At 47.9% G+C, this 26548-nt stretch overlaps 2 protein-coding genes across 2 annotated transcripts in view; one reads left to right on the top strand and one right to left on the bottom strand.

The window, feature by feature from the left end:
- Positions 1–21119, top strand: part of homer (protein) — a 91973-nt gene extending 70854 nt beyond the window's left edge. Inside the window, exon 5 of the mRNA XM_075684223.1 lies at positions 20172–21119. Within this exon, the coding sequence (XP_075540338.1) occupies positions 20172–20186 (15 nt within the window). The 3' untranslated portion in view covers positions 20187–21119. The remainder of the gene's footprint in view (positions 1–20171) is intronic.
- Positions 20819–26548, bottom strand: part of eEF5 (eukaryotic translation elongation factor 5) — a 52504-nt gene continuing 46774 nt past the window's right edge. Inside the window, exons 4-5 of the mRNA XM_075684225.1 lie at positions 24377–24514; positions 20819–21627 (exon numbers count right to left, since the gene is read on the bottom strand). Coding sequence (XP_075540340.1) covers positions 21568–21627; positions 24377–24514 — 198 coding nt within the window. The 3' untranslated portion in view covers positions 20819–21567. The remainder of the gene's footprint in view (positions 21628–24376; positions 24515–26548) is intronic.

The following is a 26548-nucleotide window of genomic DNA, read 5'->3' as shown; positions in this document are numbered from 1 at the left end:
ATCTTTGGTTTATATTTTTTTGTATCTGGCTGAGTGCGGTCATGACCTGTGCCATGAAGTCTCTTTGTTCTGTCTGTATCGTTTTCATTGCGTTCCTATTCGCCTCGCATTCCTTCTTTAGTTCTGCCCACATGTCTGTTTCGTTATCTCCTTTCCGTTTAAGTGGGGGTATCCTGACTGTTTCTGATTCATCCATTTTCTCTCCTTCCATTTCCCGCTGCCTGGGTGTAGGGGGAGTGGTTTGCTGGGCTACCTGCTTGGGTTGTGCGGGTTGTGTGCGGGGAGGGGGGGATGCTGCCTTCTCTTTTTCTTTTTGCGCTTTCATAAGGTTATTTATGAGCCCTTGTAGCTCCTCTACTTTTTTCTTTAACTGTTCTATTTCTCTGTCCTTATCATCTTTGGCCTGGGAGGACCCTTCTACAAAGCTTACTTGTTTGGGCTCTCTGCTTGGATCCCTGCTTCCGCTTCGTCCCTTGCCCCATGGGTCCTTTGGGTCCCTGGATCTCGATCTCCTGCGTCCCCTGGTCTCCTGACTACCGGGGGTCAGCAAGTTTCCTTGGTGGTTTCCTCCCAGCTTGGGGAAGTCCTCCTTGAGGAGTTTCTCAGCTCCGTCCGCAGGGGGTTGCCGTTGTTGGGTCTTCAGTTCCTCCTGCTTGTCTTTCTTCTTCTCCCAGATTTTTTTCTTGATTTCGTACGGTGTTCTGTACAGCTCTTTGCATCTCTTGTCGCCGAGTGGGTGCTCTTTCCCGCAGAGCTGGCATTTGGCTTCGCATTGGTGGTCCTCCTGCGGGTTTTCTTCCCCACATCTCCGGCATTTTTTGTTGTCCGGGTTTGGGCACACGTCCGATCTGTGTCCCAATCGACCACACGCATAGCATACCTCGTACTTTTTCTTGTACAGGACGCATCTCGTTGGCGTGGGCGACAGGTACACTTGCCTCGGAACTGTGCTTTCTTCGAAGAGGATAAGTACGGCCTTCGTTCCCTTGCCCAGCCTTCGCACTCCTAGGATTGGGGGGTTCTTCGCATTGAAGTACTCCATTCTTTCTTTGATTTCGTCTTCAGTCCAAAATAGAGGTACGTCGTATATGACGCCTTTTCCGCTGTTCTCTGGCGCCGCCACGTATGCGTTGACGTTCACCTTTTCTTTGCCTATCGTCAGTTCTCTGAGCGCTGCATACTTATTTCTCGTCGTTTTGTCCTTTGAAGCAATGAGGATCGATTGTTGCTTCGTGTTGAACGTGATGATGTCGTTCACTCCTCTGTCACTTGTCCCGGCCGCCGCGCTGATTGCGTCAGCCACGAAAGCTCCGCCGAGTTGGAGTAATTTCTCTAGTCCCCCTTGAGGTCTCATAATTATCTTCTCGTAGTCGGGCGGAATTCTCGTATGTTGCCTTTCCACCGACTTCTCTGCCTTTCTTCTTCCCTCGCGTCGCTCCGCAGCACGCTCCCGTAGGCCTCGGTTCCCGGCGACGTGGCCGCCTTCTACCAACTCCGCTGGTGCTATTTTTCCGCTCCTCTTCGCTTTAAACCACTGTCCCGGAATCTGCAGCTCGTCGGGATCAATTTCCGTACCTTCTACAACCTCCATGTTGCACGAGGTCTGGGCGTCTGGGCCGCGTCTGGGCCCAGGTAGCGCGTCTGGGCCTCGTTAGGCCAAGCGGCCCTCGCGGCACGGTGCGGCTTCGTGAGCTCAGCAAGCTGGAGAATTCGGTCCCACCTTGTTAATTCCGGTGAATCCGCGTTCGGACCGTTGATGTCAATGTAGCGAGGTGCTCTGTTTTGCGGTTGGCTGGGCGCACGTACTTTAAAATTGATTTTAAATAAGTTCTAAGCGATATTGGCCGCTGATATTTTATAGACGATGTGTGTGTGACCAACTAAATCGATCTCACAAGTTATCTCGACTTCAAATTTTTGTGTCAGTGCTCCATTAATCTGCACCTCTTATTAAGTTTGACTACGACCACCGCTACTATCTCATTAATGCTGTAGAATTTGTCAATGTTGCCCGCTATGTCCCTATGGATTAGGAATCCTACCCTGTATGGCTTCTTATCTGGGAAACCTCTGTAGGAGAGGACATGTCCGTTATTCGGCAATCTATAAGCCACCAGTTCTTCTAATCTCACTGAGGCCGATGATTTGTCCGCGATAGATGCCTTTAGCTGATCGTGATGAGTAAATCAATATAGAACAATTTCTAAACGGTTCTGGCTACATAGTTCCGGAATCGCACGTGCGGAGTCGGCCGTGAACCTGGCTAGGTATAAGGCGCCTCGGCCGCCTTTGACAGCGCTTAGAACGTGGAGGGGTAAGATAATGGTGGAAAACTGGTCGCTTCTCTCACCGGAAAGGCGACTAGACACGGGGCACCTCCATCTTGCGCACCTTCGAAGGCCGAGCAGAGGAGAATGGACCCATATGACGTAAATCACCTAATTGAAGTCAGTAGGGCGAACTATCCGATTGGCTGCCCAGGGCGCTTCATCGATAAGTTTTCCACCTTTATGGTGAACAAATCATGTTCGTAACAGTTGGAATGTTAGTTAATTTGTTTCTATAAAAAACAAAGTAAGAGAAAGAGAATGCACAAGAACAATTTCTCACTACACTTAAGTACTTCCGGCACACAGTAAGCGTCGTCTGCTTGTGTTACAACGTGCTCCATTTTGACGAGAACTCCGCCGTCACAGTCGGCCTCAGTCTTTTCGCGAGCACTATGATTCGACTTTGTTGCGTTGTGGACTGCAAACGCAGCGACTGGCAACATGTCAAGCTGCGATGTGTCCCTCTGCAAGGCAGCTGACGAGCGGACTGGCTGCAGCGCATCGGACTGCCGCTATCCGATCGGCGCCATGATTTGCGCGTTTGCGGCCGTCACTTTACACCGGAAGATTACTAACGCAATAGGGCTCCTGCTTTGCCCAGGGGGCGCTGCGAAAATGGTGCTAAAAGCGCCCTCTGTCCTGAACTGGGTAGTACTCGGTCATCTGCTTCGGAAAGCACGTTTACAATATTGACCCGCCACTTTCGGTTTTGTTGTACTACAACTTGCAGCGAATATCGGGCGCCGAAGATTTTTTTCAGGGGTGGCACGCCGCGTAAAGGCAAGGATTTTATGCAACGCCGAATACGTCTACGCCGTTCAAGAAATAAGCGGCGAAGTTTTAGCGCGGTGTCAATCGCAAGTGAAGCGAGTCGCATAAGAAGTTGAACTTCAGGTAAGGTCTGCACGCTGCTAGATTCAGGCACACCGACACGAGGAAATTCTTGCTATAAATGAATTCATAGCAGCGATAAGCAGACATCATGTGCACAAAACTGCTCGAGCGCACGACGGTACGCGCCGCGACGGCAGCGGTCTTTCGACATGCCGCGAAACGGCAGGCCTCCTGCAATCTTTATTGATTGCATGCCGCTAGGCAAGTAGTTATGCCTGCGCTGTAGTAGCGGCCATCTGTCCCTTTAGCAATTGATAAATAACTGATGCAATGCATATGAGCTCGCAGTAACCTACGTGCGAATCGCGCCGCAGTGCGAGCTAGTGCGCTACTCGCTTGATATAGCTTTTAATGACAGCACTTGAACATCTATGAGCAGTAATCAATACTACCCTGTTGCGCTGCCTCAACTTGCTGGCTTGAGGTCAAAGATGAGCGCATTTAACTCTCTAACCTGTGCTGCTCCTAGTGCCGAACTGTCCGAATTGCTTTTCTCGTTGCCCACAAAGTGGCGAATGCATATCCTGGTGTTCGGCGCTGGTTCCTACGGTTTGTCGTCGGGACTGTAGGTGCAAAAGACCAAATTTTAGCAACGCAAGTAATCAAGCAAGCATCAAGACAGGCGAAGCAGTCAGCATGGCGCGAAGTTTCGCTTACCCAGCGCGACGAACTGCAGTTATCCAGCGCGCCAGGCGCTTCGCTTCGTAAGGCCTTGAAGGAAAACGGTAGAATCTGATCCTGAGATTCAGGCCTTCTTGTTCATGGCAGTCCAGGACGCAGCAGTAATGACGGTGACGCTTTTTCGAGGTTGAACTTCGTCTCTCCGGATCGGCGTCGCCGATTCTTTCTGCTTCCAGCATTACGTCCCACGGCACACGGAGAGTCCGTTTTCGTTATATAGGCTGCGGCCAGCTCGCAGCGTGGTCTGTGAGAAGTGACGAGCCTTTTCGCACTCGCAACAGGGCAGAAAAAAAGCGCGACTCGACGCAAAACTCTGGCTAGAAACGTGCTTCGCCACAGCCAGAGCTATATACTACCCAAGCTGGTACTACCAAGATAACGTTTCTCGCCGCCACCAGGCGCCGCTACTATACCTCAAACTCCAGCGCAAGACGCCCATAGCGTTTCGCGGGCCCGTTATTAGGGCAAGCGCAAGGGGACAGGGCCTGGCCGTTTGACCGTGTCGTTTCACGGGATGAGCAGAAGCGCAAATGTGAGTGGTCTGCACGCTGCAGCTACCTAGCGGCACAGAGCTCAACCACACACAGTAGCAGTAACGAAATGTATTCTTCTTTGCTGCTGGTGTAAATTTTTCGCAGGAGTGTAATCGTTAACACGTTGTTTTTGTAAATGTTTAAAATGTTTTACAGTTGGCTAGAGCAATAGTAGCTTTGTTTGGCTGGTTAAGCACTGCGCCAACGAGTGGCTGGACCATGGCATCAGGCAGCTCACGTACGTTTACGCTAAAGTTCCTTCATCAGCTTGAGTTTATGCTTCCACCGTTCCGTCGAAACGCCCAGCTCGCCTGTGGTTACCGGAGTACCACACACGTTCGGCGCTGCGACAGAATGCTCGCAACGCACGCTGCTTCGATAACTCTCGCTTGGGGTCGACTGCCAAGCAGATGGCAGAAAGGATGCAGAGGCTCCGCGCGCTCGCTTCTAGAGAAACGGAAGTCGACAACACGACGTGCCGTCATGGCGCAAGCCAATGGAGGCGGAGCTTAGCCCCGATCACTCGGCGAATGAGTTGAGGAGAAAATACATGACTATGGAGGAGCGTAACTTGTAATCGTCCGTAGCTCTCTTAATATGAGAAGTTTCACATAAATTGTGGTGCGAATGATTAACTTTAGCTGTACCCTACGCGCCTACAAAATTAGGCGCGTAGGCGCGCCTGTACCCTACGCGCCTACAAATCAGCAGCGATTGTGCGTGCAGTCTCTCTGCATTAAAAAAAAAGAATTGCTTTGAAATTTAGGCCCAGATAAACTCCGACAAAACGTGTGAACCCGCATGCACGAAGATTAGACAAATCTATGTACCACCCTTCATGCCCATGGTGGTTGAACGATCGCAGCGCCAGAGTTCGCTCTAGTAAATGTAGGAAACTATTGGTAGCGGTAAAGTGAAAACAAAATTACAAACGAAAATGCAAGTGTGAAAAACATGTGTAGCATATCTGATTCAATCAAACAAGCTATGTGGCTGTCACCACCCCGTTTCAAAAGGGATGCCAGTAGATAATTATCAAGCCGCCATTACAAGACATATGGCATGGATTTTCGTTACAAGTACACATACCTTCGCCACTGTGCATAGGTATTCTAAACTGTGAGAACATATTGTTTTCGTTACTCTCCTTGCACGCAGTTCCGGGTGGTTCGGGAACACATTCTTTTATTTGCCTGTGGCAGATAGTATAATAGCAGTCCATGAGCTGGTCTACTCGAAAAAGCAGACATGGGGTGCTATGCAGGATGCGCCGAGTTTCTCGTTCACCCGAGTTTTACCCGAGTTTGCTCGACGGCAGTCAGTGAACGGAGATAGCGCGGAACGCGCCGAAGGTGCAGGCAAAAAAATATGTGGACAAAAAGCCGCGTATGACAACATGAGCGCACCCTGCGCGGCACGCTGCTTCCACGTTTCAAGCGCAGAAGGCTGCACAACGAAACGCGCCAGCGCCGCGTATTGTTATCAACGGATTATCGCAACTTAGCGATACCGTGACTGCCCCGCTGTCTGTCTGCACACTTGCCGTGAGCCGCTTGCCACGCCTTTCCCGGGCGCGTGAAGGGCGTGCCTCATCTTTCGGGCACTGTCTTTCTATCCTCCATCGAATGCCAACAGGGTACTTGCATTCTTGCACCTACACTTTCACTCAAACGAATACGTTAAAATACAACAAATAAAATAACGAACATTTTTATTTCTTTGGGTATCTGTTTTTCGTTTTCAACGCTAGAAATTTGTGATGACAAACGGAGATCGAGCAAATTATTAAATATTGCACTTCTTGCCGTGAGTGGCGATAGGGAGGCGAAAGCTTAGAAGCGGTACATTGAAGCGGCTCGCACGCACGAGGGCGTTCATACGGTGATAAGTCGCCGAGGGGCGCTGCAGTGCTATTCTCAATAAAGTCGGTCATGATCCATGGAGGGTCATGGCCACTCTTTCTCTATTAGGGGAATAGAAACACAGCGCCGCGGTACGGCTGTTCATCGCAAGCGCTTCACTAGGCTATTAAGGCTCCCGCTTTACCAACTAAAAACGACACAACAGCTGTCGCTGCAAAATGGCGGTATGTTATTTTAGAGTGCGTAGTGACGCAGTTTAGTGAAAATGTACCAGTTTATCTTTGTGCGCGAAGCCTCTGCGATACATTGCGAAAAGTACGTGCTTTCCCAGTGACACAATTCATCGCTTGTCATCGCTTACCCAGTGAAGGCGCCTCTGAGCGCATGTACGCAGTATATGAGTGTTGTGCAGTCGAAGGTGCTTGCGGATTACCTCTGCTGGAGCCAGCAGCGATCGCAGATGGATATCGTAACGACACCGCAGCACTCGCATTTTGGCAGGTGAGGGCAGTTATGAAATCAGATTTCGAACGGAGAGAGGTGTTGGAACTGTTGAGTGCGCAGTGCTTGTGATAAAGAAATGCCATTGCACTGGGTCTAGAAGAGCGAGCGATTCTCGGACGCTGATCGTGTTTACGATGCTGTGGCTCCGTTTCATCACCGATAAAAAAGCAGCCATCTGAAACGACTGCTGCAATACGAACTCCTCAGCATCGTCGTCCCCCTCGACGCATCGACGCCTTGCAAGCAGCTACAGTGACGTGCCGATAATTATTTACTGTGCGCTACGCGCCACAATGCAGGCAACGAAACCGTGTTGTGCGGCCATCTCAGCCCGAGAAGATGTATGCATAAGCCAGCGACAGTCAACGCTTTGTTTTTGATAGTGGTGCTCAGTACATCACCGATGACAGTGCGTTGTGCGTGTTTTATGTCGGCAGTCAAGATTGTTGATGCCTCTCAGCTCGACACCGCGTCGCTGTTGCCGGAAGATAAGTTGGGCGTGGCCCAACTGTAGTGGGTGCGCGCGCAATGGTTACATGCCTCGCCCGATTCAAAGGGTTGAGCCACAATCATCCATCCATCCGTCCATCCTCGCGCGGGGCGTGACCTCTGGTTTTGATTGACAAGCGAGCTCGTGCTAAACTCGTACATCGCGAAACCCCCTCCGAGTTCAACTCGGGAACATGGCGGCGGCAGCAGCAGCCTGTTTCATTGCATCCAGCGGCAGCAAGCGTCAGTATGACCGTCCGGACCCGTTCACCTGCATGACCGACGGGGAGTTTCAGCGTCATTTTGGCCTGTCGAAGACATCAGTGTGCTGGCTGTGTGACGAGCTAGGCGAAGACTCTCGTCTGCGGAGACAGAGTGGCGGGCTTCATTCGCTCACCGTCGTAGAGCAAGTCATCTGTGCCCTTTGTTTCTACGGGACTGGGAGTTTTCAGGGAAGCGTCGGCGCCGAGCGTTACATTGGACGCCATCAAACTACTGTTAGCAACTGTGTCAGAGATGTGTCTGACGCGCTTATCGATGCGGCAGTGCGTAAGCGGTGGCTAGCTTACCAGAATACTGCGGCGGAGCGGGCATATATAAAAGAATGCTTCCTACTTTGTGGGAACATTACGAACGTAGTCGGGTGTGTCGACAGAACGTACGTAGGAATTAAGGCGCCTTCAATGTCAGCGTTACTGTGATTAACAGACTTTTTCGCTGGTTGATCACTTTTTGCCGATTGTTCTACTTGTCTGTCAGGGTGCCTTCCATATGGCTCACTTTCTTGGGAAAGAGGTTAATTAAGTATAAATAGATAAATGGATATCACAAATTGTGTGAAGTAACCTATCAATCCTAATCTCATAAAGAACTTGGGGTTCTTCATTGGTGAAGTTACTAAGTATGCACAATGATGAATTTTGGCCATGCGTAATCTATCGGCCGCACTATAAAACAGCGAGGCATTGCACAATTTGTTGCAGCGCGAGATGTGGATGTTGCGCCAAGCCGGTTGTGCCTATGCATTTGTGGCGAATTGGAAATGCATTGAGAATCTTAGTGTGTTGGCTTGCATGAAGAAAATACTTCAGATTGTTTGCTCTGTTCACTGTCGATGCATGTGCCAGAGGTTCAGTGCATCTTCATTTTTTGGGGGGGCGGCGTTATTCAGTATGGATAAATTGTATATTTTCGTCTCGTAATGGGGCTCTAATTCTTAAGCAGTAGAACAATGCACATCCGATACTCTGCAGAACTCTCTGTACGTGAAGATGTCATGAACCACCAAGGCAAAATTACATATCGGGAGAAATGTGGTGCAGATGCCAATGAAAAGTGGGTCTTTAACCCACCATGATAAAAATAAAAATTGCATTTTCATAAACGCCGGTATGGAATGGAATGGAAAACTTTATTGACTCTTTTAAGGTTTTAGCGGGTCAAGGCCGAAGTCTTCGTTCTTGAAGCTTGGGTCCTCTTCAGCCATGGATGGGCCCCTAGTCCAGGGCTCCACTGAGACGGGCCGCCTCGCACGCGTGCGCTATAAGAGCTCTCCGAGCCTCTAGCTCGCGGCTGGTGAGCCAGCTCTCCTATTGCTCCGCACTTGGTGTTTTGTGTTTGTGGAATGCCTGGTTTCTTGTACACTCCCATGTAATGTGGTATAATGTTGGTTTAGTTCCACACCACGGACAGGTTGCGCTATACTGCGTGGGGAACATCCTACTTAGTATGTGTAAGTTTGGGAAGGTGCCCGTTTGCAGTCTCCGCCATCCTGCGGCCTCCTCCTTTGTTAATGCTTTATGTGGTGCGGGATATTGATATCTTAGCCCCTTATAGAGGTTTAATAGCTCTGAATAGCTGTTCCCGCAGTTGATCTGTGGCCCCTCTGGGGCGGTTGACGTCCCTGCTCGGCTGGTCATCCCTCGAGCTAGGCTGTCCGCCCCTTCGTTGCCCCTGACCCCTGCGTGGCTTGGTATCCAGATAATGTTATGTGTGGGTTGTCCCTCAGCGATTGGAACTCTGCTGAGGATCTTGAGCGCAGTGTTACTAATTCTGCCTCTTATATAGCTCCGGCACGCCTCTTGTGAATCTGTTAGAATATTGAGGGATATTCCTGTTCTATAACCTTCTTCCGCTGCCAGTGCGACAGCAGTTTCCTCTGCCTCGGTTATGTTAGCCACCTCGGCCGTGAGTCCTGTGATTAATTCTCCTTGATTATTTACAACTACCGCTGCCGCATTGTTTTTGTGTGCTTGTGAGTATAGGGACGCATCGGTATAGACTGTATTGTCCCGATGTCCCATCGTCCTTTCGTAAAACTCTGCCCTAGCCTGTCTCCTACTCGCATGGAGGTTTGGGTCCATGTTGCGAGGGATAGGTTGTATGCGTAGTTTCTTTCTTAGTGGGTCTGGTATTGTGGCCCTGCTACTTTGTGGTTTTTCTACTTCCCGACCTAGCTTTGTCAGGAGCGCCCTTCCCGTTGTTGTATTGCTGAGTCTTCTTACTTGTGCGTTGAGGTGGCATTCCCTTAGTTCCTCAAAAGTGTTGCTGATTCCAAGTTGCATGAGTTTGTCGTTGGATGTGTTCCTTGGGAGGTGGAGAGCTGTTTTATATGCTTTCCGGAGGATGGTCTCCACTTGCTCTTTTTCGGTTTTGGTGATTGCATGGTTTGGCAGTGAGTATGTGACCCGGCTGACTATCAGGCTGTTGACCAACCTGAGTGTGTCCTCCTCTTTCATGCCATATCGCTTGTGTGCCACTCTGCTAATCATTCGGCCCACCTGTCCTGCTGCTTTGTTTAGCAGGCAGATTGTGTGGCTGCATTTCCGGCTTCCTTGCAGCCACATGCCGAGGATTCTAATCATCTTTTGTTCCGGGATGTTCTGTCCTTCCAGCCTTACTTCGAGCGGGGCATCACTGGGGTGTCTGCCCACCCTGAGGAGTTCAGATTTCTCCGTGGAGCATCTGAGGCCTCTTTGCTTTGTGTATTCTTTGATGCAGGTGGCAGCTTCTTGTAGTGCCTCTTGTTTATCCCCTAGTGAGCCTTGAGTAGTCCAGATCGTTATGTCGCCCGCGTACATTGCGTGACTGATTCCTTGGATCTTGCTAAGTTTCTTGGTAAGGTTGACCATCGCTATGTTGAAGAGTACTGGCGAGATTACTGAGCCCTGCGGAGTGCCCTTGCATGGCGTTTGAAAGGCGTCACTCCGTAGGTCTCCCAGGCCTACTGTCGCTGTTCTGTCGGTTAGGAAGCTTCCGATATAGTCATGGACTTTCTTCCCGCAATTAGTGGTGTTAATTCCCTCCATAATGGCGGCGTGGGACACATTGTCAAAGGCTCCCTTGATGTCGATGGCCATGACCACGTTTTCCCCGTGTTTCGGCATTGTCTCAAGTACCTCTTCCTTTAGCTGTAGCAAGATATCTTGGGTAGACAAGTTTGCCCTGAAGCCGAACATGGTGTTGGGGTACCATCCTCCGTCTTCAAGATGCGTGTGGATTCTTCGGGTCACTATTCTTTCGTACAGCTTGCCTAGGCATGATGTAAGCGAAGTCGGTCTGAGATTTTCAATTTGGAGTTTTTTGCCGGGTTTGGGAATCATCACCACTACGGCGTGTTTCCACTCCGCTGGTACTTTGCCTTCCTCCCATAGTTTGTTGAGGTAGAGGGTGAGCAGATCAATTGCTTCGTCGCTGAGGTTTCGAATGAGCGAGTTTCGGATTTTGTCCGCCCCTGCTGCTGTGTTCTTTGTTGTAGCCCTTACAGCCTCGACAACCTCTTCTCTTGGGATGGGTCGGTCTGTAGTTGAATTTTCTTCACCCTGGTAGTCGCCTCGGTAGCCTTCTACCGAGATCTTTCCGTAGCATTTTTCCCGTACTGCTTGGAGCAGTTGTTTTTCTGTTCCTTCATACTGGTGGATTAACCTCTGAATGAATTTGCTGCTTTCCGCCTTGCTCTTGCTCGGATCCATGAGTGTTCTGAGGATATGCCATGTTCTGGCTGTGCTTAGGGTGCCATTCAGTGAGGTACTAAACTGCTGCCACCCCTGCCTTGCCAGCTGCGTTGCATACACCTCTGCTTGCTGAGTTAGTTCGGCAATTTTCTTCTTAAGCTTTCTATTTAGCTTCTGACGCTTCCACCGCTTGGTTAGGCCTCGTCGTGCCTCCCATAGCCTGAGGAGTCGTTTGTCCACTTCTGGTGCTTGTTCTGCTCGTTCCACTTCTTTTGTGTAGAGATCTCTTATTTGTCTGAGTTGATGGCTCCAATCCTCTGCCGAGGTTATGTCCCCTTTTAGCTGTTTACAGTGGACTCGAAAGGCATCCCAGTCTGTTAGACTTGCCTTGCCAATCTTCCTCCTGATGATTTCTGCCTCTGTGCTGACCCTGATGATGTAGTGGTCGCTGCCGAGGTTTTCTTGCAAGTTCTCCCATTCGACTTGCTTAGCGCCCCTGACAAAGGTTAGGTCGGGACACGTGTCCACGCTTACGCTATTGCCCTGTCTGGTGGGTTGGCTTTCATCTGTGAGTAGCTCGCAGCCTATGTTTTCTGCAGCTGTGCAGATACTGCGCCCTTTCTTGTCTTCGATTCTACTGCCCCACTGCGGACTCTTCGCATTGAAGTCTCCTGCTATTATTAGGGTGTTTTGCCCTGCAAGCTTCTTTGCTTCCGCAAAAAGCTTAATGAAGTTTCCTCTGTTTTTAGGTGGGCTATATAGATTGATTACGAAAGTGCTCTTAGCTTTCTTCTTCCGTTTTGGAATCACTTCGGTCACTATATGTTCTAGCTGTGTGTCTTCTAGTTCCTTATGTGCTATGGTTGTTATTTTGTTGCTTATTAAAGTCGCTGTTCGTCCATTTTCCTGACACGTATATCTTTTTAGGGATGGGATGCAATTTGTTTCCTGTAGTAGTATTAAATCTGGTGGATTTCCTCTAGTGTTAATGAACTGTTGCAGGAGCCCTTGCTTGCGCTTGCAGCTCCTGCAGTTCCACTGCCAAATCTCTAGTTGGTTTGGTCCTGCCATGTTGATGTATTGGTGTTGTTATTTGTTCCCTGGGATTCTGATCCAAACCTGCGCTCGTTGTAGAGGCGGTCCCTGGCGTCGTTTACTGTTTTCTGTGTAGTTTGATTCTTTACGTAGTTGCGGAAGCTCTGGTCTTGCAGGGCTATCTTTTGATTTAGCTGCTGCATTTGCTGCATGAAAGCTTTGAGGTCTTCAATTGAGGTGTTCCCCTCGCTAGTTTGCGTGCTCTCTATATGTTGCTGCAGCGGTGATGGCGCCCTAACTGGTGAGAAACCTGCCTTTCTCATCTCTTGCATTTCCTGAATTAGGTCGTCTATTCTTTTCCTAAGCTGCCGGGTTTCTTCGCGGCAGAGCTCAAGCTCCTTTTTAAGATTACTGTTTTCAGCACAAAGCCTCTTCTCGTTTTCTGTCTGCATGCTTGTGTTATTGGTTATGTTGTTGTGCGGAGCAAAAAGCGTTTTGGGAGGGCCGGCTCCCCAGCTCACCTTAACTCTGCCATTTTCTTCTGCTGATTTGGCTTCGCCCAGGTCTGCTGGTCCGCGCCGCGCAGGGGTGGGTAGGACTCGTCCCTCTCCCGGCTTCGGCCCTGGCCTTGACTGTGGCTGCGCCCTCGGCTGCGGCTCCTGGATTCACTCCGGTAGTCGCTCCGTCGCTCTTGATCTTCATTCCAGAACCAGCGCGGTCGCCTTGCTCCGCTTCTGCTCCTGCTGCGTCCCCGCCGCTGCTGGCCCTGGGGTCCCCATCGTAGTTCGTTTGTCGACTTTAGGCGCTGTTTGCAGTCCTTGGTGCCCGCCGCGTGGGAGCCCCCACACAGCAGACACTTGGGTGTACATTGATGATGTACTTCCGGATCTTTCTGGCCACATTGCTTGCAAGCTCTGATCCCGGGGGTCGGGCAGACGTCCGACCGGTGACCTTGCTGGCAGCAAATATAGCAAACTTGCCGCGTTGGTCTATATGGATGACACCACATCTCTCCCCCGTAGTACAAAACTTGCTTGGGGAGGATGGGACCATCAAAGGTGATAACAGCTGTGCTAGATCGGCCTAGCATTCTCGCCGCTAAAATCTTCACCCCTTGCGTGCGTGTTCGTAAGTTTGTCTTGAGTTCTTCGGCGGAGGTCCCCGGGTCCACCCCGTGAATGACCCCGCGCAGCGTTCCCTCTGGCGCCGCCACGTGCGCGTTGACTTCGTAGCTGTGCTCCCCAATCTTCAGTTGCGTGATGCGCCTGACTTGCTAAGCAGCACTTTCGTTGTCTGTACTAATTATGATGATGTTTGAGCCCGTGCGGAGCCGGATGATGAGGTCTTCAGCCCTGCATCCGTGTCCGGTGGCCGCAACCACCGCTCGCGCCACTTGGTGTGTCTGCAGATTTTTCACTGCCAGTCCCTTCGGCCGGAGGACTATCTTTAAGTCATCTCTGGGGAGCGGAGGCAGTCTCCTTCTCGGCGCTCTCTCTCCCTCTCCTTGCTTGGCCACAGCTGGTGCGCCATCTGTGCGCTTCGTCGAGTCGGGAATTTTCATTCCCTAGCTTCTTTCCCGCGAAAAGTTCTGCTTGTCCGCTACGTTGTCGTTTTCTTTGCCGCTTGGATATGGCGATCTGCCAATCCGCGTCTGTGTCCTTGCCTTGATTTGCTTGTGACATTGGTGTCGCTGGGGTGCTGCCTTTCAGGGCTTGAGTAGTTACCGCTGCTCCGTGGGCGAGGGTCTCTACGGCGGCGTCGCTGAAATCTTCATCCATAATTTCGTGTGTTTCCGCCATGAAACTTGTCGAAACTTGGGGTGGTAGGTGTGCTAGGTTGGGGTTCATGACTCGGGAAATCGCTCCAGGCTCCTCTGCCGCTGGCCGAGGCTGGGAGGGCCGCGGAGCCCCGCTACCGTGTTAGGCCTAATGGGCCTAGCTTCTGCCAGCCACGTAGGGAATCTTCAAGCTCGTGTAAATCCAAAAATAGTGGACCCACCGGCTCGAAAATGGTGTCCTCGTGGTCCGTTCCGCTTCCGGCGTCGGTTCCGACCAAAATTTGGACGGTCCAATTGGGTTAGACGGGTCAAAAATCCCGAAAACTACGGAGCGCATGTGAAGCAGCAGCCAGAGTCTCTCGATCTTCCTAAAAGCCGGTAAAAGCAGCCGATTCAACCTCACGGCGCAATTTGCGAAGTTCGTTATGAACTTCTTTTAACGTGACTTCGGCAACGGTAATCCAATGAGACATCGCGATTGTTTGGTATTGCTGCGGAGCGCGCGCGTCCGAGCAGCCCGGTCGCGCGTAGCGCGGCGTGGTCATAGAAAAAAGAAACAACGCGAGAAATGTAGAGGAGAGCTGGCCCGATAGGCGGAGCAACGCCGTGAGCAACGCCAACTGCCGGCTTCACTTTAGCTTCACAAGGAGTGACGTCAGGGCCTCTCCTGAGTTTCCTTCCTCCCTGGCGCCATATGTATGTGGAGGGAACACTTCCGCCGAAAAAAAAAATGTGACGCCATATCCGTTAAAAACAGAAGTGACGTCATTTTGCTTCAGAAGGCGCGAAATTCGGTTTGTTGGCCTGCCTTTAGAGCTACATATTAAAATGCCCCGCCATCTGACTTGATGGGCGTTTCGAGCTTTCGGAGCGGAAAGCGATGCAGAAAAAGGCCAGCTGTACGGTTGTAGAAATCGCATCCCTGCACAGAACATACTTTTCTTGGAGGCCGACGAAGGCTTTAGGTGTAGTGCTGATCCTATCATCGGATGCCAAGCCCGTCGGCCAGCGCAGTTGCACGAAAACAACTACACAATTATCTGGCGGTCGTAACTCCCTACTTTTGATTGAATAGGTTAAGAAGCGATGAAGCTACCCGCGTCACTAAATTCACGTAAGAACTTCGACACGCAAAAGAAGCACGTGTGAGGGGGCCGTATTTCAAGAGGTGAACTTTACGAGCGTGCCTTCCCGCACATTTCAAGAGCTGCATTGCATTGCGAGTGATAGCGGCGTCAACGCCCCCTACAAAGATGGGCGCTGAAAAAAAATGTATTTATTAATAATAATGAAATTAAATAAACTTGTATTTTCTTAACTCGTTACGAATAAATAAAATCAGGAATTTTATTTTCGTTGAATGAGCCTGTCTCGCTTGAATAAAAAAAAAAAAACGCTTTTTTCGTTCCCAATGTTTGCTCCCTCCAAACAGTCTTGCTTCAATCGCTGCTCCCATAACCACCCTTTGATACCGGTGACAATATGTACTGAATCGCTTTTCGCCCTAAGTTTCGCGACCTATTTGGATCGACCGTGCCGTTTCACGGGATGAGCAGAAGCACAAATATGGTCTGCACGGTGCAGCCACCTCGTGGCATATTGCCTCGAGGTGGCTCGAGCTCCGAGCTCCATCACTGGAAAAGCTCGCGCCACCGTCGGCGTGATGTCTAGGGATCACGTGCACATATAGCGGCCGCGTCGGCTGCTTCTGGAGCGCCGAAGGGAGCTGGAAACGAGTTTAAATTCCCTCGTACGCTGCGGTCCTCATTTAGTGGCGAGATTTTCCCGCTTCGAGTGTCTTCTTTACAACGCTTGAAAGCACTACAATTGGTAGTGGCTGCCTTTGAAGGCGCGCAACATGGTAGACTATTGCTCGGTGCCGCAGTACCGGACGTACGCAACGGAGCCCGGTGTCAGCCTTATTCACACGTAGCCGCAGGACAAGAAGCTGCGTGAAGCTTGGCTCGCGAAACATAAAACCGAAAACAGTCTTCGGCTACAACTCGGGTATGCAGCAAGCACAGACGCGAGGAAGATTTCTGCTACGGCGCCGGGTCTGCGATGTTCGGAAAACGCGCATTGAGACGCTCGCTCGAGTCCACTGCCCGACTAATGTCATGACGGTTTGGTCTATGAACTTGTCGATGCTATAGATACTGGAAAGTTCCCTGGAATGGAAAGAGAGCGGTAAGAAGCACATTAAAGAAAAGCATGGCATATGGTCATGTTTGTGTTACGAACTAATGCACTGGATTACAAAAGAGCAGCAGCGCGAAATCGCACGCTGAGAACACCGATAAACATACAGTGCGACGCAACTCAAGAAATAATATTGAAACGTCCAAGAATTTAGAAGAAAAAAAGAAAGATTGACTCGTCGCGACGGCACATCAGTCTCCGTAGGCGTCGAAGTCTCTACAATGAAATTATTCTTGAACAGCTCTAATAGCACCCACGCAACAATGTTTGCTTGTATATTGTCAAATGCCCATATTCTGCGGCCTAAACCTCATGACACGGTGCGAAAACGCGCGCGCGGTGAAAGCGAAACAGTGTACGGACAAGCATGCAGACGCGCAGCCGGTCGCTGCGATTGTGTGCGACCGCTGCATTGTGGCTTCATTCTATTACGCTTCATTTAATTATACAAACACTAAGAACGTATTTCACATAGATTGCTCTCAGCGTTTACCTACCTTCCACGCAAGAAGCCGGTTCGGGAGACAATCGCGGCGAGCGCGCGCAGTGGCGTTCACTGTACGTATTCGGTGAAGAGATAGCGTCTGTAAACTATTCTGCGCTTTCAGTTTGCCACAAGATTATTATTTAGACAGTAAAAAACTTCTCTCGTTTCGAAAGTACGTACAAAAATGTCTGGGAGAGCTCGTGCGTGGTGTTTTCAGTGAGCGCTGACAGCAAAACCTATGAGGAGCGCGCCGCGTGATCCCATACTTCGCCAGCGAGGCGCTTCCGATAGATGGCGACTCTGTAACTCCTCGCCGCCAATAGCTCAACCACAGACACTACCAGTACCCTAAACTTCATCAGCTTGAGTTTATGCCTCCAGCCATCCGTCGAGACGCCCAGCTCGCCTGTGGTTACCGGAATAGACCTCAGGCTCTGCCCAGGCGGCGCTGCGAAAAAACCCGTCACCAGCGCCCCCATCGGAGCCTTGGCGCTAACTGAGTAGTGCAAGGAGAGCTCTCCGCAAGCGAAGGTGCATAGGCCACAATGGACCCTTCTCTTTCGTTTGTGTTGAGGCACGGTTTCCTAAAAATCAATCACCTGGAAAGCTTCTTCCGTCCATCCACGCTTCGGAAACGAAGCTCAGCAGGGCGAAGTACGTGTACAATATAAAATAAGTCTCAGGTGTTATTTCGGCGTGCTGCAACTCGCAAGTACACAGAGCATCAGGTTTGTCTATGGGCATATCGGCATAAAAATCTAAGCATTTCAAATTGGTTCATATTGAATATGTCCTGAGCACAAGACTTAAGTATCTCCTATATTCTGATGTATTTTATAGTAATGTTTTGTCTTGCTATTACTTACAGAGAGTAAATCCTTTCATAGCCTTTCCCAGGGCAGCAAACAGAAAACGTTTTCCAAGGCAGCAAACAGCGTGCGATCATAACGAAAGTAAGCTTCCTACAGTGCCTACGCGCTGCATCTTTCTTTCTCGCAGGAGCTACAGCATCACTGAGTACCTTAATTTGAACTTTTCGCAGACGCTTCGAGCAACAAGCGCGCACAAATAAATGTAAATAAACGCGATTTTTTTTTACACACGTGCGTTACTTCGCAATTACTCATCCAGTGCTGCTAAGCAACTTTATTGCTCACATTTTAAAAATGCAGTCGAGCAGGCTCAGCACATTGCGAAGCGTGCTTGTTGTATCGGCGCAGAACATACAAAATACCGAAAGTAGAAATGAGCTCGCGATAGAACAGGATTTTGAATTCATAAATGAACCAAGATGTTTGGTTAAGCTGACCAGCCAAATCTCTCTATTCCACTTGTTGAGTCAAGCGGAGGCGGACGTCTGTTAAAAGGTGAAGCTATAGATAGCACATGCTTAAGCAGGATGGTTCGCAACGTTGTTTTTTTCTGTTACCAGCCAAATGGCGGCTGCAGATTCTTTCTCGAGTTTTCGCTTGAGTTACCACGCAACACAATTACAGAAGAACAAAATTGTCGCACTTTCTCATGCGAGCCGCTGTGTTGTGGGGAATGCAATTAATCCGATATCCCAACAGGCTGAACGGCCCGTATCCAGCGCTCTCGCCTTTCCCCTTTATACGGTCGCGATGGAAATCGGTAAAACTGAACGTTGTTATTCCGTCCTTCACGTTCATGGCAATTTACAACACAACAGTAACGTCGATTGCGGCGTTTCTTCGTAGCGCGAGGAGCTATCCCGGTTGCCGTCGTTTCCGCCATCAGTCTGAAGAGTGAACCAGTAAGCGCTTTATGGCAGTTCGGCGGCGCGTCCGACTAGCGTAGAAATTCATAGCTCTCTGTCTGGGTGTTAAATGCGCAAAACACTCGCAATATGCACCAAAATCTAGTCAAATCGTTGTTTCGCAGTCGCTAGCTGCATAGGTAACTTAGCAAGGGAGTCGGGCTTCGCACTACTCAATTACTGCCTCTTCGCACCGGCAGGTGGCGTTACGCGTCTTGCAAAACTCCAGAATCTGACGTCCATACCAGACCATGTTCGGCGCTGCAACAGAATGCTCGCAACGCACGCTGCTTCGATAGCCCTCACTTGGGGTCGACTGCCAAGCAGCTGGCAGTTTGGCGAGGCGCGCTGCTAGAGAACCGGAAGTCGACGACACGACGTGCTATCATGACGCAGAGCCAGCGAAGGCGGAGCTTAGCCCAGATCACTCGGCGAACGGGTCGAGAAAAGCAAGACTATGGAAAAGGGGCAACTTGTAATCGTCCATAGCTCCCTTAATACGAGACGGTTCACACAAATTGCATTGTATTGGGTTTTATGGCGCATAAGCTCAGGCTATCATGTGCCAAACACATGGTATAATTTATTTCAAAAATTGGGTATCCTCAGCGAAAGTCCTTGTCCGGACAGTGCTCTGAGGAGCCCAGCAAATCAAATGGAGACCTCAGCCTTCTCAGGACCGTGAAAATGGGTGAAGTGCATCATAGGATGCGTGAGAAAACTGGGTAAGAAGTTTTAGAATTAGTAGTTCTGCGATATATTTCATTTAGGATCACTGCGTCTTTCAAAAAACTAAAAACAGATGAAGTTCCTACAAGTGGGTTATCTCCGAAAAGTAGACTGGGATGGAAGGGAATGCGTTCATTGTAAAATACAGTAAAACATTTTTTCCTTAGCCGTTCGAGTTGTGTGCACGAGAATAAAATGATTTACAGCGAGTTCATCTCCACATTTCTCACATAAGGGTTTGTCTTGTTTTGCGAGTAGAAACTTGTGTGTTAGGTGGGTCCAATGTGCAGGCGGCATAAAATTACTTCTATAAAACGTTCCTTTTTTGGATTGAATAACTTTAACGAAAGGTCCTGCGAGCTACGGGACGCAAGGTCCCATAGAGCAGGCTACTGAGGCCTGCACGATCTCCATTCTCCCAGAATAGGTTTTACTAAATGTAGTTTATTTTCTTCGCTATTCCATGTACACTGCCACACAAATTGCAGTGCCGATGATTAGCTTTACCCTACGCGTTCACAAAATTTGTTCAAACAGTTTCAGGGGCCATTGAATTCCCGAACTTTGCAGGGAAAGGCATTGGAATTCATTGCTTTTGTGCTTCTATGCATAAAACAACCAACTGAAACGACAGCAAATCTTAACCCAAAGTTTAATGGTGTATATGCGATGCAAATAATGTCCACACAATTTTTTTTCAAGTGGATGTATTGCAGTCGCACTCACTAGAATTTGTCAATTGTACTGTGCTATAACTTCACAGAATTAGCGAAATTTTAGTCTATCATACATCTGACATTGTTGTGCAAGTAATGTCAGTCTTCAAGCAGACCAGCTCATGTACCAGAATTTTGCTATCTGCCACAGGCAATTTGGAAGTGTTCGCTGAAACATTTTATGTTTGCATGTCTTCCCATGCAGAGAAACCAAAAGTGAAGCCACAGCCTACAGTTGAGTATCCTGGCGACCGCAATAGACCACGCTACGCAGCACGCCATTGCCATCTTGGAGGACATGCACGGTAGAGATGGCAACGGACTGTGTGAAGATAAAATGAGTTTCCAGTCTTTAAGCATGCATTCTTTTTCTGAACTCAAAATTGGCAAATATGTACAGCGAGTAATTTCACGATCACGAAATCAGCCAACAGTGTGTTCCCTGGCTACCTAGCGCACAAGAGCAATTGTGATGCAGCTGTGCTGCACAACTTGTGTTGCTCACAATGGGGTTGAAGTTTTTCACGAGGTTTATGCCTATGCCCGCGCAATAGTGAGAATTTATTGGAATATCAGGAGTTGGCAGGTATTTACTGCATACAGTACCAGCTTGCTGTCATGTATACGTATCAAGGAGCATAGAAGACTGCAGATGAAATAGTGGAATACAAATTTATTAAGCCAAGAGACTCGTTGAGCCACTTGACACCACAACTCATGCTTAGTCAGAAAAAAAGGAAAGTAAGGAAACTTGGGAAAGCAAGACTCCCAATGAGAAAAACGCAAATTACACCCAGTTGAAGTGTTCCAGTCCCTGAGAAACACCATAACAAATGAATAAGGGGAGAGGTATGTTGATAAAAAAAATTTAATTCCAAATTAAAACATCCAACTTATTAAACAAAATGAAGACCATGACACAGAAGAGCTTGCTGCACTGAAAATACCTGAACTCCAGAAAAAAAAAAAAGGCAACACCAGCTCTGTAGTACCATCCTGAATTTGTTGTCCTAAAGCCCAAAAACTCTTCATATACAAAGAGTCACAGAGCTCAATGAAACCCAGACCCTTGCTAGACCAGCTCACAATGATAATAAAAAGCTTTACAGAGATGTGCACATGTAAAAAAAAAAAAAAAAAAAAAAAACTCAAACCTTCATGAAAAAAAAAAAAAAAGTTGCGGAGCTAACAGGCACTCTCACATTTCCTCTCTTGGACAAGACGAGGTTGTGGTTACACGCGACACCATAAACCCCCCCATGTCATCCAGAAAAATACCAGTCCTCTCGGGAATTTTGAAAAACAAAACACCTATAGCATTCAAAAGAAAAAGTCAGATACAGTCAGCAAAAACAAGCACACTAGTGTGATCATAGATTTCCACCAGCCGTCACTCCTTGCTGTACCCATCCCAGACTTTGGATGGAGGATGGGGAACTTCCTCTTTGCACAGTTTTGATGCACCACTTTTCCTTCATCCCCTTTGTGTCGGACATGTGTATGGCCGTGACAACCGGAATTCTTTTCCTCCATGTTCTGTTTTTCTTTTTGAGTGGCAGCGGCTACATTTCATGGGCTGGGTGTTTTCCCTCTGGTCTTGCTTAGTTGGCATTCTTGCACGCAATGATACATTCCATGCCAACTGCACACATTACAGTCACCTGCAAAAATAAGAAGTGAGGAATCAAATCTGTGCGTAATAGCGAGGCACTGGAACCATGCACACTGCACATATTTAGCAACATCCCAAGCAACAAGTGTGTGTAACTTTTGCAGGCACTTCATCGAACACAGAAGTGCAAACAAAAAGCGTACACTAGTGGATTCACACTATACTACAGCAACCAGTGTAGCCTGTATGCTTAGGCTTGACATTTCTGATCACGAATTGAACATATTGGCAGTTTTGTGCTAGTCGACAGGGCAGCAACTTCGTTCACAGTTGTGTTTGTGCCCGAAACACCACATTGAAATTTTCTGGCAGTGCTAAGGGAAACGCACAGGTCCAAAAATTTGTTGGCAACCAGAATATAAATGTTGAAGCACAAGCAAAAAAAGTTTGCTTTGCTATAACTGATACTAGCTCTGATTTTTCATTTTGTTATAGCTGAGAATGCTCCGCTGAAATAAAGCATGACCAACAAAATTTATATTTATTTTGTTACACAGTGGACAACAGACATATTGACCTATCACTAAGGATGCCGAACGGGATGCTGAACTGGACACATCTGTAAACAGCATTTCAGGGCTCCACTAGCAGCCAAAGCAAGTCAGACCTCAAAATTCTTGGACTAATTTGTGCATCAGTTTGGATTTGCCAAAAGCACTGTGCACCAAACCTGCATTTTGGAACACCATATTCCAAATTTAGATCAGTGTAAGAGACGGAAGCTTACTTTAGGACAGAAAACAAAGACTTCAACTTTTACAGCAACTATTTAGAATTAACCGCAGCAATGCGACTGACAGCTACAAAGCCCTATACCCCGGCAAGCGGGCAAGTTTTGCACTTTGAGAAAACAGAGTGCACTCGCAGTAAAAAAGGCGACAGACTAAGAGGTTTTGAAGATGTAGATTAAAAAGAAAAATCTAAGTGATTGTTTTAATTGTATTATAAATAACCATAATCATAAGTCAAACCAGAACATGGTAGCGTGCTAATGGCATTTCATCCTGCTAAAACACAAGATGAGCGAGTTCTGTTGCAATTCTCTTAAAAGCTTTTGAATGACTAAAATGAACTTCAGTACCCCCTTTTTATGCCTTAATTTTGTACCATTTAAACCGCTGGTGGCGAGGCTATGCACTCGGCCAGCTAAGTGTTCCATGAACGCACTCCAACCTGAGTTGACTCTGCATGCGCACTCCCACATTTAGATTTGGCAAAGTGCACTTACAGGGCAACTCCGGCAATTTTTCTATGTCCACGGATCTTAACAAAAGTATGAATATATGTTCTCTTTTGCACTCTGATTATCAGTGCCAAACAATATGGCAAATCATTTAGTTTTCCTGAAATTGAATTTTGAAGATTGGTTGCGATTTTAACTCATGACTTGTTAATGCCACCCTGCGTTTGTCACAGAGACTACCCCGCACTGAAATCGCTGCTGCTTCAGAAACTCTGTAAAAGCTCCTGGTGTCAGGAGACATCAGCTTTGTTTCTTTGGCGTTAGCGCCACATGTACTGCATTTTTAGCACACATTCCGAGTGTTTACGTTATGGTGATGTATGGTCCGACGTCAGTGACTCATTGTGACGTTGCACGAAGCAGCTACCCGTTTCAATATCTCATTTATTGCTTATTTAAAATTAGTAATGAATTTCAAAGCAAATCGAACCACCCTACCAGTGACGGGACTATCAAATCCATTTGAAAATGACAATATCCTAACATGGTTTAAAAAATGCCGGAGTTGCCCTTTAATCCGAGTGACACTCTGTAAGTGCACTTGCCTGCTCGACAGGCGTATAAGCTTCAACACAATCATGCTTTAGCTTCAGTGGAAATGGTCCTGGAAAAGTGACCAATTCCAAAATGTCAAATTCATACAAACCTGCAAAGTAGGTTTATCCAAATGCTTACAATATTTATAGGATAAAGCAAAGAAAGACAGCATTGCAGAAAACAGCAAACAAAATCTTATTCTGTACTCCAATGTGCTCTTGCATAGATGAATAGCATGACTAAAACGTGACTAGCCCAAAGTTGCATGTATACCGAACAGCCCTTCCATCTGAGCAACAACTGTCATACGATACAACTCCTTACAACTAGCACCACTCTGTCCATACGTTGTCCCTAGCGGACAAATAAAAAATTGAAGGGACATCTGTGCAGGTCGGAATGTCAGTAGGTAGTGGTTTTACGCTCATCTATACGGCTATCACTGGCAAGGATGTGGGAAACTGAAAGGCAGAACTCTCGGACGATACCAAGATGGTGGCGCCCAACAGCGCGAAAGACGAGCAATAGCTCTGTGAACTCTAGTGTTTCTGCGCAATTTTGAACCCCCCCCCACCCCCTAGCCAGTAATTTCGCCTTGCTTGAGGGGGCCCGCTTGCTTGCAATTTTACGGTATACCGAAGAAACATGCTGGAAACAAGTACCCACCATTATTTATGGGCCTTGCACTGACAAGAAGGTGGTGCAAGTATCAATTTATTTTTGCATGCATTTCTTGCAATCCCAAACCGGTCCATCCTTTGACGCTTTTGAAACTTTTACGAACTGAATTATTTTTTTGTAAAACAGTAAAACAGGCCCAAATCTGTAAAGTTTACAAAGAATTCAGGACAGTTTGCAGGCATGACATGCTGTTATTTATGAGTGGTAGAGCACTGCTTTGTTCCTGTCAGCCTGCATAGGACACCAAACATTCTCATAGAATAGTATACAAACTTACAATGACACTGTTGTCTTCCTTGTGGAATTCTTCGCGGATCCTTTGGCCCAGTTCCCCATCTGGAAGCTTGAGGTCATCACGAGTGTCACCTTTGTCGTTCATTAGTGTGACATAGCCATCATCACTTATGTCAATCAACTGCAAAGAAAAAGAAAGATCATGTATGAGCTTTCATACTGCATGGACATTTGACAGAAGTCAAGGCACGTAGTGCCAGTACTGCTCAGTAACCATGGATATGAATACACTCCGTTTGACACTTTGTTTGACACAACTTGACTGCACTAGTTGAACGCAGATATACAGTAAAACCTCATTAAAACATACCCGCTTACAGTAGTTTCGTTTTAGAAGTAGTAAAGTCAGATCCCCGACTCAGCGGCTAATGAACATATTTTGTATCTGCATAAACTGTGCCAGCTTATTGTGTACGTATCCATTCACATTTAGTGTTTGCACTTTTCATAGCGCAATAACAGCAGTAGGTCAGCCAGGCAGAATGAGCCTCAGATCAGAACGGCCTCCAAGTGCAAATGCAGACAGCGCTTGGAAGCTGAAGCCACATTAACATCAACATCATTTCATGCTGAGCCAGAGAGCGCTGTAGCGTTGTGCAAAACCTAGGGCAAAAACCGGGTGGTCAGCGTAAATAAATAAATAAACAAAATAAAAACTGACATTGTTCATGCCACTGAATGCGGCACGAAGTCTGTGCTGGCATGTGAGAGGGATCTACCGTTGACTATGGTGCATGGCATTTGGAAGGCGAAGATGCTCGGCAGTGCTGCTGGGACTGCAAAATGATGACTGCTACGAAGTTCAACTTCCAGAGATTCGACTTTTAACCATCGTTGCCTCTGCTGTTGCCAAAGTGTTTCCCAATGACAGTGACGACAGAAAGTGACAGCACGGGCAATTCAGGCTCGACTGTGGCAGAAGCTGCACGTTATGTCAGCCTCATACAGGTATTTGTTGCGAAACCAGGTTGGCGGATATACAGGCTTGCTGCTTAAGGGGAGTTATTGGGGTGTTATTGCTGCTAGGCTGCTGTGACATTGAAAGAAAGACTTGTCGCGTGAAATGAACAAATACTGCATGTTTTTTGCCCTTTCATAGCGCTCTCTCAAAGTTCCATTTTTGACAGTATGTGGGTGATCTCACGCTGTTTTGGTTAAGCAGTAGTGCCGTTTAATACGCACTTTTTCCTTGCTCCAGCCATTTATGGTTTAACAAGATTTCACTCATTTTACAGGGTGTCTCACGTAACTTAGCAAGTTTAAAAACATGCAAATGCCACGTAGCTGGATAGAACAAAGGCATGTTTGGCGTTGCTTTGATTACTTTGATTTGTTTCGTTATAATTAATTAATTAGTCCAAATTAATACACTTCTCAAACATTATAATTAGATGAAAGGTGTCAATGAGAAAATTGTAGACAAGAAAAACTCCAGATACAGCTCTGTTGTTCAATACAGGCTACATAAAAGTTTTTCCGAGCGTGATAGAAGCCCGCGAGCACATGCAAAATTGCTGCGCGACTGGCCGCTAGAGGCATCACCAGCTTTGTGCATGTTACTTCCAATGACCTCGTTGGTGATCTCCTTGTGCACAATGTCTTCCTCTACACAAACGAACTTGTTGACAATGAAGCCATCTGCAACTTAGTTTTCATGCCATAAAGTACACCCCACGCATTGGTCAGAGGCGGCAGCACTAATCAGAGTGAGCATTACGGCAGACCCTACTCCGGTGCCACTGGATCTGCACATGATGCCTGCTGAGTGGGAATTAAGTCGCCGTGATTAAAGCAATTTGCAATCACTGCCAAACATTTTATCGCACCATTTCCAAGCATGCCCTAGAGGGAAACCTTGTTTTTAAATATTGTATACAGAGAACTGGAGGCAACTCCAATTTTGTCAACGATCTCCATCTTCTTCCTGCCCTTTTCAACCAGGACAATTGCAGCCATGATCTTGTAGCAACAAAAATTTCCACTTTTTGGTTGGAGGTGGGTGGCATCCTGGCAAAGCAGACAGTACAACTGCCACAGACAGTTGACACCACCTAACACGACCATGTGCAGGGTACACAAAACATTATTGGAGCCTTCACGTATGAATGTGGATTTCGCTAGTCAGTGATTATCATTATAGGCATGCCACACAGTC

The sequence above is a fragment of the Dermacentor variabilis genome, chromosome 3 (assembly GCF_050947875.1).
Source record: "Dermacentor variabilis isolate Ectoservices chromosome 3, ASM5094787v1, whole genome shotgun sequence".
In the NCBI taxonomy this organism is placed as follows: domain Eukaryota; kingdom Metazoa; phylum Arthropoda; class Arachnida; order Ixodida; family Ixodidae; genus Dermacentor; species Dermacentor variabilis.
Note: the sequence above shows the minus strand (reverse complement) of the source record. Positions and strands in the feature narration are given on the sequence as shown.